The sequence below is a fragment of the Chaetura pelagica genome, unplaced genomic scaffold (assembly GCF_000747805.2).
Source record: "Chaetura pelagica isolate M959 unplaced genomic scaffold, ChaPel_1.0 scaffold109, whole genome shotgun sequence".
Classification (NCBI taxonomy): Eukaryota; Metazoa; Chordata; class Aves; order Apodiformes; family Apodidae; genus Chaetura; species Chaetura pelagica.
This window is the reverse complement of record NW_009970725.1, coordinates 593,025-605,876: the sequence shown is the minus strand read 5'-3', so window position 1 is coordinate 605,876 and position 12,852 is coordinate 593,025. Positions and strand designations below refer to the sequence as shown.

The window sequence follows — 12,852 nt, the reverse complement described above, 5'->3', positions numbered from 1 at the left end:
ATGATACACATTTTAATGGTACATTATACATATGATACATATTTTATTGTCTTTGTTCCAGTTTCATTAGATTTTGACTCAAATTAAATTTTATTTACATTATCCATTTCTATTAAATGACCAGTTTATTGAATTTATGTCCTAGGTTTTTCCTCCCAGATTTATAGCCTTTGAAGAATTTCCGTACGGAATGTAAGAGAGGAAGTCTCTAGTATTCTATTGCATAAATCAGTAAAATAATGAAATAATGCAGCTTTCTAAGTTCTGACATCCTAAAAGACTAAAACTATGGTGCTAGATATTTGCTTCTTTGGTTAACCAGTGCATTCAAAATGTTAATGCCTTCTGCTACTTGCTATTGTTTTGATGTCATCATTATGGTTAGGCTAATCTTGGAGTTATGGTATTTATTTTTTAGCTTTATGATTATTTCAAACAATGCTGTAGGACAAAGACATGCTATCGTGCATTTAAAGTTCTATTCTCTTTGCATTCCCTATAGACATAATCTGGGATAAAACCCATAAATGTATTCCCAAGGCAAGTTTGTATATTATTTTTCTTAATATTGGAGAAGATTTATAGGGTTTTATACTCTAACCGTCCTTGACATCAGATGTATTTGGACTCCACAGGCAAATTAACAGCTAGACATTATTGTAACTGTAATAGGGTTTGTGATATGAATGGCTGTCATCTTTTATTGTCAGTGACCATTTATGAAGTGCATGTGACAACAGGAGAACTCTGGAATGCTGGGACTGAGGCTGATGTCTATATTTCTGTCTACGGACAAAGAGGTGATACAGGATCAAGACTGCTCAGGTCACAGAAATCCAAGAAATTTTTAAAAGGACAAGTAAGTGAAAGACAGGACATTTTCAGATATGTTTGGCTGGCTTTTCTCTCTCAGGTGGGTGGTTATCCTGGGCAAGGTGCAATTACAAATAAGATAATTACTGCATTCCAATATTCCCCCAAAATTCCTTAATTAAGACAAAAATAGTTTCTAAAGATATGCCAGTGCTTTTGGAATACAGAGTTTTCACTTACATAATAGGTAAGCTTTTGTGTACTTTTTTTTTTCTGATTCTTCATTAAATTTGATTTAATAAGTGAAGGGAAAACAAAACTTTACATTTTATATCTGCATTTCTAATATTGAAATATGCTGGAATTTGTAATTTTTAGCCAATTAAGCTTTCAGCAGGTTTCTTTTTCTGACTCAGATTCCTTTAATTTCAATGGAATTACTCTCACTAGCAAAGTGATCAGGCTGACTTACCTCTTTGATTTCAGGAAACCTATACTTCTTTGTTTGTTCTCACCTTATCATTAGCTGATATTTCAAAGGATGATCTTGACATTTCTATAGGGTTTTATGGTTCTTTGGGATTCCATGGCTGAAGAATGTTCTCCTTTTCAGATTTTATTGAAATTTTGTTAATTGATTACAGACTGACATCTTTGCTGTTGAAGCTGTGCACCTCGGACAGTTGTACAAGATCGTTATAGGACACAATGGTCTTGGATCAGGTCAGAAACATCTCTGTATAGTCACTGAATACTGCTTTCAAAGTTATTAACTTTTTCTTTGAAATACAGTATGTGTTTATAAAACTGAATGTATGAAAACATTCTAGAAATGAAAGACAAGGGCTTCTAAGGAAACAGCTCAAAGGACAGAGTTAACTTATTCTATCTTCAGAAATTTCAAATATTTTGCATTCAATTTCACTGTACTCTCAATTATTATGTTAAGGAGACCATCTGCTTCTCTCCTGTCATTTTTTTACTAATCCCTATGGAAAAACTGTGAAAAGGTGGAATGTCTGCATGATAAAACAATGAATCTATTTTGTGCAGTCGATGTTATAGATAAAATGGGCTATTACAATTTTAGGATTTTAGCACTGTCAGCTGCACTGTAAAGATGCAGTTGGAGATTTTGGCTACACTATCTTAATGGTGAAACACGAATTACTTGTAGTCACAAGACCTGTTTTCAAACTCTTGAGCCTAAATACTGTAAAACATAGCAACATATTTTGAGCCATGATAAACTGCCATCTAGTCTTGTTGATATTCTTATTGGTAAAACAGATAAGTCTCGTACAATGACAAATTTAAATGCTAGGCACATGTGCAGCTCTGAGGGCCATGACAGCCAGGAAGTGACCTAGCAGCTTGCAGACCCTTATACAAGCTTGACAGAACCTAGAGAAGGTACAGTCTTCTCTCCAGCCATCAGGGCAGCTGTGAGTCTAGCAACTTGCTAGCGGAGCTGCAGATTCTGCAGTAGTTCCAGTAGAGGAGGGAAAGCCACAGGGAGTCAGACTTCATTAAATCTGCCTCTCATGAACTAACTTGTTTTATTTTGTTTTGTTTTAATTTATTCCAAGGAAATGGCTGGTTTCTGGATAAAGTTGTAATCAAGGATCCTGTAACAGATTTGGATTATACCTTTCTTTGTCACAGGTTAGTAGTGTTTCATTTTGGTTAAATTCCTAATCAATTTGTAATTACTTGAAGTTTTTCTTCTGGAATGTCCTGTCAAGGGAAATTCGTGTTTCTTAAAAAGTGAGCTGAAATGGTCTGATTAATTTTAAAACAGCTCTCTGAGTTGTACTTGCCCTGTACCTCTGATGCAGTTGAGCTAATGAAAAAGCAATAAGAAAGTTCTGCCCAGAAACTTTCCATTCTTGCACCTTGTGAACTATTCAAGATGTGCTTTTATTGATAGAACACCTCAGATCTGACATCAGCAAGTCCATCTGTTCTTCCATGTCATGTGATGTAGGGCTTTTCAGAAGAGTGGGTTGCTGTCTCTCTAGCAGACTGACCCTACTTTACTGAAGTTAGCATGGACATTAACTTGGGATTCAATGAACTCATGATCAGACTTAAAGATCTTGTGAAATGGCTATCACAAACACAGCTACCTGACCACATTTCTTTTCTTATTTGCCTTGCAGTCTGTCACTGAGCTGCAATGTGATTTGAACCAATCCTAACTTCCCTGCCTTTTCCCCTGCAGATGCTGCTGCTCTGAATCTTCTGTTCCACATCTCGTTTCTATTTTTATCTATGCCTGATTAATTCTTAACACCTTATGGAAAATTATAATTGATAAAGATCATTGCAAATATTAGGAATAGAAAAGTCCAGTCACGTATGAGCCTAGCTGCAGCTTGCCAGTGGCACCTCAATTCTATTTCTTCCTCTTACTTCTCTGAGTGAATAAATAACTGCCTGAGACAGCTTGGAGTGAGCGATGTGCGCACTGAAACTGATTTATGTGTGAGTAAGGGCTTTCTGCCTATCAGATGCAGCACCTCATCTTTGCCTGACCTAATTTTGATTCTGAATTCTACATGAGATGAACTGCTATGAAGAGATCTATAATACTAGCTTCATACATAATTTAGCTTAAATCCATTTCAGGCAGAAAAATACAGGGTGTGTGCTAGTTATTGTTAGAGCCCGACGCTGTGCCTGCTGATCTTCCTTTCGGAGTGTGTGAATCCTTCTGATTCAAACAGAGTTAGACTTACAGTATGTAAGTAGATGTGAAGCAGTACAATGGCATTGTAGTAGTGTAAGTGCAGATACGGTACAATTGCATGTGCTAGATTTGCCTCCTTGTAAAGGGGTTTGCAGGGCATGAAAGAATTTGCATCCTGCTGTGTCCTTCTTGCAGACAGGAAGAGAAACCATAACGCTGCACCTTCTGATATTGATCTAGTATCAAGATGGGTTCTGTGATTTGAAATAATTGGCTTAGGGCCTTGTACTGCAGTTCAGGAAACCTTTTTTTTTTTTTTTAAATTTCATCAAGAAGAAACAAACAAAAACATTTTTGCCAAAGTCAATCTCTTTTCACTGAAGCTGGATGTTAGTACTGCTGTTTGCCAGCCTCGAGACTCTAATAAATAGAACAGAGAGTATCAGTATGCAAGTGACGTGTATACAGTACTGTGGGACTTGCCAGTCAAGGTTATAGTTACTGAAATAGGTTATGCTTTTCAGGTGGCTGGACAAGGGGCAGGATGATGGCAATATTGCTAGAGAACTGACTGTGACAGATGCCAGCACATTTCCAGGAAGTAAGTGAAAATTGGTGGGGAGGAGAACCCAGCCTCACTGCCACTCTGTCAAATGGAATGAGAATGCCCTCTAAATTAATTGTATGCTTTTTATTGGTACAGGGCAGGAGCTGGAACTCAAGAGAGGGGAAACTGTAAGAACATAATTTAAAAATTTTATTTAAACCATTCAAATTATGCTTTGAGCAAAATAAAATGAGTTGTTTTCATTTATTTAAAATTTCTGTGTATCATCTTGTCACAAGTCTTTTTTGCATGTTGTTTACAAACCTAGTGGGCTGCTGAAAAGTGGAAATTTCAGGAAGGCAATACACTGCAGTTTTACAACAGGCTCACCCGTGGTTTCATTTGCCTCAGTCCAGATTGCAGAGTTGATGCTCTTGGTGACAAGAAAAACAAATATGGTAAAGTATTTTTCATCTGGATATATGCATAAAAAATATGAGAAAGGAGGACTTAGTAGTTCACTGTGATCTCATGTAGTGATTCCTGTAAGGAATAGGAGTAGATAATAAACATTTTCCTTATTTAAAATATTTACATGTATTAATGACTATAAGAACTAGACAATATGTGCTTGCTTTACACATTAAAGCACAAAAAAACCCCTGATAGGGTATCTTGTCACTGACTTTTTCTTGCCAAATAGAAGCTTCTTGTCATCTGCAGTTTAATGTTCTGATGGAAGTGCCATGGCAAGGACAGCTACAGCCCTTTGTAACTAGATCCATTTAAGCTAACAAGTTCAATTTTCCAGGCATAGTTCATTAATAAGGAACATATATACACACACACACATATGAAATTATATACATAACATTTGTTTTGTTCTCACCTTGTCATTGATTTTAATGGCCTCCTCTGGAGGAACTTAAACTTCTATCCTACTGTGTTACTAGCACTTAGCTATAATACATATCATATTAGGAACACATTTTTGGTATCTTTGTAGTGACAGAGCTGCTCAGCCTTTCTGACATTTTCCCAGAGACCTTACAGGCTTCTTTCTTGAAGTGATAGAACAGAATAATTCAGGACACACCAAAGAGTATATAGAGAGCACTGCAATCTACACTCCTCAGCATACCCTATAAAGGCACCTTAGAAAAGCTGCAACAGAAAACTCAAATGTGTAATAAGGGAGATCAGTAACATTACAGACATTGAAAGGAGGTGTTACTATCTGTTACTAAAACTCATTAGTTTGCAGTTTTAGTCCTTGAGTTCAAAGTATTTGGTTACTCAGCCACTGATTATCTCAAATCTCCTGTCTACAGCTTTAAGATTTGCAAGTGTTTTAAATGACTGAAGGCACTTGCACATATTAGTATCCTTCCTCCAGGGAGATCTATTTAGGATCACAAACTGAATTACTTGGTGAAAGACCAAACTAGCTGCTTGTAGGATTTTGGTCTCCAGTTTGCACTGATGCAGTAAACACATCTTTGCTGCTTTTTAATGCTGTGTCTTCGATTGATGAATTGTGTCTGATTTACTTCAGGCAGATCATTTAGGTGATGCAGAGTTGATAATCTTCCAATATCTAGAATTCAAGTTCATACTGCAGACTGTTTCCAGATTTCCATCTAGATTCACTTTCCTGTCTACAAATTAGTGCATTTCTAATGGTATTTTTCTAGCATAAACACATTATATTTTTACTGCATTCTGTACCCTTTGGCCACATTTTTACATGTTGGATATAAAATTAATGAGTATTATTTCCACCATTTTAAATGAGTAATGTCTGTAATTGTGCAAGTACCACATCTGATGCACAACTACTAAATGTCAGTAGTTAAGGATGCTAAGTATAACTAAATGTATTAGAAAGATCAAAATAAAATTGGTATCAACTGGCTGTTGATTAATTTAGATTGGAAGTCAGAAAAATGAGTAATGTGATCTGCAACCTCCCAAGGATTTAATAATACTTAGAGTTAAACTGGTAAGCAAAAAGAGCTTAATTTTTCTGAACAGTATGATGAAGTTGCCCTGATATCAGATTGACACAGGAATAACAATGTATTCTTTTTTTATAGTTCAGAGTACAAAATGAACACAAGTACCACATGAATGCACACACCTTTCACACAACTCTTCTGCCTTCACAACAATTTATTTCACCCTTAACTTCTTTAAGATTTTTTCTTTTACTGCAGTAAGTTCCAAAATATCAAGAGCAGTTGAGTGCCACTGAAGTCCACAAATGCTGACTGGGGAACTGTTGCTTAATTTTCATTTAAGGGCTCTGCTGCTGGCCTCCAGCCATGGTGGGCACCACAGGAGTCCTCCAGAGAGAGCTGCACCTTACAGATGGGCAACATAATGTATAGGTAGAGCAGTTGTTTAAAAAAATCAGCTGTTGCTGCTGGAAACAATAAAAATGGCGCTACTTTAGCTGTCATCAGTATTGTATAGCTGAAAGAGGTAATTGTTTGGAAAATTGGTTGGATTAAAAACGTTAGGAGCCATGAGCTATGCTGCAAAATTTGCTTTACAAATTCTAATAGGGATACAGAGAAAATGAATTATCTTTTCTTACCTGAGAGCTTTATATTCCCTACATGATCTGTTATTTAACATGTAAATTCATTGTTATAGCCCTATTAATTACACTGGAGTCCTCAGATCCTTTTTATCCTTTTTTTTTTTTTTTTTAAACATGTACACTGATCAAAAGAAATTTGTTCCTTATCGTTAGCTCTCAGGGTTTTTCTTCTCAAGGCAGTGAAGCAGGCAGTAGTCTCTAGATGCCCTTTCCTGAAGGAATGTGGGGATTAATTGATCAGAGGTCAAACTGCTGAGTTAAACACTTCATTAATTCTTTTCCCTTGAAAATGATAAATCATCAATTGCAATTAAATGCAAATTAATAAATTCATATACTTCTAACATTTTATTTTTTTTTCATGTAACTCTTAGGTCTTTTTCATGTAAGTGTCAAAGGAAGAAATATATGTATATTCAGCAGTCATCAGATGCCACGTCTTGCTCTTGCTCTTGTCAATGGCCAAGTAATTGGAAAGGTAGGAAATGCAGTTACTGATTTCTGCTTCATAACTACATGTCATTGTCTAAATAAAAATAATACTTTTTAATCTTTCTAATAATTGTGCTTCCACTAAGAACTGTGCAACTGTACCCAGGAAATCACCAATGAGTAGGTAAATTTAGATGTAGGACTTTGTCTGTTTTCTCTGTTTAGTTTTTACTCTTCAGTAAGATTTTTTTTAATAGGCTAAATAATTTGATGCAGGAATACCAGGCCATTCCAAACTGTAATTTGTATTGGCTTGCCAAGTGTTGACAAGGTACCTGGAATGCTCTCATACCTTGTAGGCATGCTCGAGGGCTGGGATGCCATGTGGAGGAACATAGACAAACTGGAGAAGTGGGCCCCCATGAACCTCATGAAGTTCAAAAAGGCTAAATTCAAGGTCCTGCACCTGGGTCCAGGCAAACCCCAATATCAGTACAGGCTGGGAGTTGAAGGGATTGAGAGAAGCCCTCCAGAGAAGGACTTGGGGCATTAGACCAGAAAGGTGTGCTTGCAGCCCAGGAAGCCACCTGTATCCTGGGCTGCATCAAAAAAAGCATGACCAGCAGGTTAAGAGACGTGATGATGCTCCACAGCTCTGCTTTGGTGAGACCTCACCTGAATTACTGTGTCCAGCTCTGGAGTCCTCAGCACAGGAAAGACACAACAACAGGAACACGCCCAGAGGAAGGTCACAAAAATGATTAGAGGGTTGGGGTTGTTCAGCTTGGAGAAGGGAAGGCTCCTGGGACATGTTGTTGCAGCCTTTCAAACAATTACAAGGGGCCAATAAGAAAAATGGGGACAAACTTTTTGGCAGGTCCTGTTGTGATAGGACAAGGAGTAATAGTTTTAAACTAAAAGAGGGTAGATTTAGATTAGGGCTAAGGAAGAAATTTTAGTGATGAGGGTGATGAAATACTGGCATAGGTTGCTCAGAAAGATCGTAGATGTCCCATCCTTGGAAATATTGAAGGTCAGGTTGTACGAGGCTGTGAGCCTCGTACGAGGCTGAACTACATGACTTTTAGACATGTCTTCCAACAAAAACTATTATATCATTTTATAGTTCAATTTCCTCTGTTTGGATAAGTATGAGTCTAAGGATTGATTTTAAATTCCCATTTTTCCTTTGTGTCTTTTTCTAAGTAACACGCCTGTTATAAGCCAGCTGAAATTTTCCAGATCTGTTTTGATCCATTTTGATTTGTTTCATCCCATCTTCAAAGTATTACTACTGTCTTTCTTCCTCAGCACTTTGCAGTAGGCAAACAGAGTTGTAGAAATAAATTTGTTCTGATGAAACTCTCTTACTGATGAAGGAATAAGCTGTTTCTCTTTCAGTTTTCTGAGTTCTTATTTATTCAGTGAATAATTTCATAGTCAAAACTAGTTCTATTCCTCTTTTACATGATGCACAGTGGCATTAGTGGGAACAGAGTAGTCACAGTAGAGGTGGATTTCTCAATAGGGACAGCACTAGGCTGCCAGGCAAACTGTTAGGCCTCGTCCTTGCAGGATTCCTAGCCTTCATGTTCATTAGTGTAATTCTGACACAGAGAGCCCCTTGCAGTCTGTTGTATTGCAGCACATCTTACTACAGAGAGGTTATTAACTGGGTGCCTAAATTTGAACTTTCTCTTTTCTGTTATGCTACCAACGTTCTTTGTGAGTTTGAGCAACCTGTAGAAAACATGGAACTTGATTTTTCTTATTTGCTGTTGCACAAGATGTTCCCTTTTCCAGGGAACATGAAAAATGTGAAAAATGTTGTGATTTAAAACTTTTTGGGGCCCTTGTAATGAAGATGGCTAAATGTAAAACAAAATGGCAGGACAGAAATAGCAATTGACCTTATGATACATAGTTTCACTTTGAGAACATACCTGCTCACTTGTTTCACCACCAGTTCTAAATTCCATATGATTTTTCTTTTAGTTTTATAAAAACATCAAATGTAATAGATGTTTTTTTGAGTATGAAGTTTCTTCTTCAGAGGCAATGAAAAGGTTGCCTAGAAATCTTGATTCTTTGAAATCTTAGATATGCTGAAAATGTTAGATCATGCGAGTCAGAAGTTTTTTGAAATTATTGGGCTAATTATTAGCATTTTAAGTTTATTAAAATCCTAGTCTTATTTAAATATGAAAATATGTCAAAAATATGACACAATATTTGAATATGTATTTTGTGTATTGTGTCTTCTATACAATGGGATCACACAGTTTGCAAACCTGAACAGACAAGCATGGATAGTGGGTTGCTGTACTCTTTCATGTAGAACTTATGACTCAGTAAGTGTTTTCTGTGGGAATAATGTAAGTAGATGAAAGGAAACACTGAGGCAAATGAAGGAAGGCTGGTGGAAGACAGTTGCTGTAGTTCACCTGTTTTCTTCATCAATTTTATATTCCAATTTTCTTTGCTATGTTTGTAGGGTGAGACTAACTCTCTCTCTGACTGAGGCATCAGGTATCTTTCATGTTGTCCTCACGTCTGTGTCATGTGAAGATGAACTCTTTCTGTGCTTTGAAACTTTAGGACTTTTGTATCAGGACTGCAAATCTGAAAAATATAAAGAGATTTTCATACTAGACTGAACAATACAGAAACTGTGCCATGTTACTCTGTTCTGGATTTTGCTGTATCTAGTAGTTAATATAGTTTATTATTCCTACTTTGGCTTTGTTAGAGAAAAGAAAAGACTTGCTGTGAACTCCGTGTTCATCCTCAACCAAATGGCTGTGCCATTCTTGAGTCAGCCAGGAGTCCAGGTCACGTTGTTACCTTCAATCTTCAAGGCAAAGTCGCTGATGAAACAACAGGATATGCTGGACTTACCAAAGAATTTGTTGTGCATGTCAAGGTAAAGATGGGCAGAGGGAAATTAAGAATAATCTTCTAAAATTTGCTGCATAAAAGAGATTGTAGCTCATCAAATGTGAGAGGACTGAGAGCTAGAAGAGTGATCCTCTCCCACCAGGTGGAGCTCAACCACAGCTGAACAGGTAGGCGGTATTTGGGAAGTTTTCCCTCAGTGAGACGAGATGGTGCCTGTCCCGCAGCTGGTCTGAGCTGTCAGGCCGGAAAGCTGCATCTCTCAACTCTTTAGTAAACCTTCGAAACGTAGGAAGGTGGGTTTATACAGGAGAGCCGCATGGGAAATGACTTCATTTGAAAATAGAACAAGTTCCTTAACTTGCCACCCTCCTTGTGCTCTGGAGGGTGGGCTGCGCTGCTCAGCAATTAAAAGCAGGGAAGCTGCAAAGCAGGAAAGCATTTCCACTGCCCAGGTTAGTGTCTGCACAGAAAGCAACAAATATTCAAAGGCCAGGGGCATGTTTGAATTACTTGGGACTTACTCATTTATATTTATATACCCATTAATACATGCTTAAAATAAATCAGTCTGACTAATACCAATGTCAAAGTTTAATAAGGAGAAAAGTGTGCTATTCACAAAGGGCTTCTTGTCTCTGATTTGAAGGGTGTATTTCACCATGGTGCCATCATTCTGCTCAACACAAGTCTCTGCCAGGCTCTGTCCTGTCTACCTGATGGGAGTTGCAGCGGAGCAGGTCAGCAGGGGCAGGACTCCTACTGGAAGGTGCATAAAATTGGCTCTGGAGTCTGCATGTTTGAAAGTGTGAGAAACCCAAGAATGTATCTGAAGATTAAAGATGACCAGTGTAATGGAACAGTAAGCAGATCTTGTTTGTATTTCTTTTTGCAGGTAGTTTGAGCAATTTGTCCATGATAGCAGAGAATATTGTTTTACTTGCTTGGATAAAAGTGGGATAAAACGTTATATATATAACGTTTATATATATATAAGCTTTTATTTTATTTATTTATTTATTTATTTTTTATCTTTTCCTTCATTTATCCCAGGAAAGTTAGATAGAAAATACAGCAAGAGAAACTGCATGTCTATCTGGACAGGGGCAGGACTCCTACTGGAAGGGGCATAAAATTGGCTCTGGAGTCTGCATGTTTGAAAGTGTGAGAAAACCCAGAATGTATCTGAAGATTAAAGATGACCAGTGTAATGGAACAGTAAGCAGATCTTGTTTGTATTTCTTTTTGCAGGTAGTTTGAGCAATTTGTCCATGATAGCAGAGAATATTGTTTTACTTGCTTGGATAAAAGTGGGATAAAACGTTATATATATAATATATATATATATATAAGCTTTTATTTTATTTATTTATTTTTTTTTTTATCTTTTCCTTCATTTATCCCAGGAAAGTTAGATAGAAAATACAGCAAGAGAAACTGCATGTCTATCTGGAACTTGATTGTAAAGATCTGATTATATTTTTGAACAACAGAAAATGTGGATGTAGTTAAAATTTATTTGTTGTCAGATAGCTGATTCTGCTGCATTAATGTGATATTTATTAAACAACCACAGTTATACTACTGTGAGCTTGGAAGACGCTGAAATGTTGTTGGTATCCTACCTTTTACAAATTTTTCTGTTTTGTCTGAAAGGAAGAATCTGTTTTCTTCATCAGGCAACCACATAGAATTTATTCTTGGAACACCTCACCAGGATATTTAGTAATAAAACTAGGTTTGGAAGATGGTTGAAATATTCTGAATTTTGGATTTACAATATTCCCCACCTGCTAGGAGTTTAAATAGGACAGATTTACATCTGAGAGCAAAAAAAGAGAATGAAGCATATTTGCGCATTAGGCTCAATGTTTACTAATCCTATGTCTGTTTGCTGATATAAACTGATAGTTTTGAATGTGGCAGAGCACAAACATGTTCAGGGCTTTTAAGTGGTGTTGAGTCAAAATAAATCGATGATAAAACCCACTAATGAATGATTTAGATGTAAGCTCATTAAGTGAGACACTCCTTTGAACTCCCAGACTTTACCTAACAGAGATCAGAATGTTTTCACATGTGATCTTTCACTACGCAAACTCTGTGATTGATGTTTCTGTTCACAAGGGAATAAGAAAGGCCAACATATATATACATATATGTGTGTGTGTGTTCAATAATGTAGGACGCAGTGAAGAACCTAAAGTTAATCTGAAATGTTATTAGAAGTTAATCATATCAAAGTCTTAAGAAACGTCCAACTTGCCTAGCACCATCAATTAAATTGTTAAATTAATGTTTCTGTTTTCAATTTCCTAGGGCACAGGTGATGAATATTGTCACTTTAAAATTGAGAAGAATTTGGAAACTGGATCTGTAAGTCTAGAATCAGTGCGAAATCAAGGAATATATGTTGGTCTCCTGCCAGATGGCCAGACTAAGCCAGTAATTAACACCGAAGAAAGAAATATTTTTTTCTACCCACAGGTCATAAAATGTATGTAGTTTCTTAATATTCTACAGTTTGCTTTAGTGATTAGTGTTTCTGAATGACAAATTCAAAGCAAAAGTGTAAAAGCTAGATTGACACAATTTCCTTTATTGTCTTGTAGTAATTTTAATGGTGAAAATCTTATTGTGTCCACACTTAATTTCTCCTATGTAGCTAGTTAATTTTTTCTTTATTTCTTTCTTTTTGTAGCAATAGGTGACACTGATTTTTTTTTTTTTTTTTTTTTTTCCCTGAACTAATGAACTTTTAATCATAAGAATTGAAACAGGTGAGAAGTTATAGATAGAGTTGACTTCCTGGGTCTATTTGCCATTCTGGCCTCAGATTATGGAAGCCTGGGAGACATCTTGTTGTAA

At 36.6% G+C, this 12,852-nt stretch overlaps 1 protein-coding gene across 1 annotated transcript in view; it reads left to right on the top strand.

The window, feature by feature from the left end:
- The window catches only part of LOC104396969 (lipoxygenase homology domain-containing protein 1-like), a 156,807-nt gene that overhangs the window by 10,079 nt on the left and 133,876 nt on the right, over positions 1–12,852 (top strand). The window contains exons 4-11 of the mRNA XM_010006882.1: positions 711–859; positions 1,458–1,536; positions 2,403–2,478; positions 4,030–4,106; positions 4,209–4,240; positions 9,839–10,012; positions 10,634–10,846; positions 12,304–12,481. Coding sequence (XP_010005184.1) covers positions 711–859; positions 1,458–1,536; positions 2,403–2,478; positions 4,030–4,106; positions 4,209–4,240; positions 9,839–10,012; positions 10,634–10,846; positions 12,304–12,481 — 978 coding nt within the window. The remainder of the gene's footprint in view (positions 1–710; positions 860–1,457; positions 1,537–2,402; positions 2,479–4,029; positions 4,107–4,208; positions 4,241–9,838; positions 10,013–10,633; positions 10,847–12,303; positions 12,482–12,852) is intronic.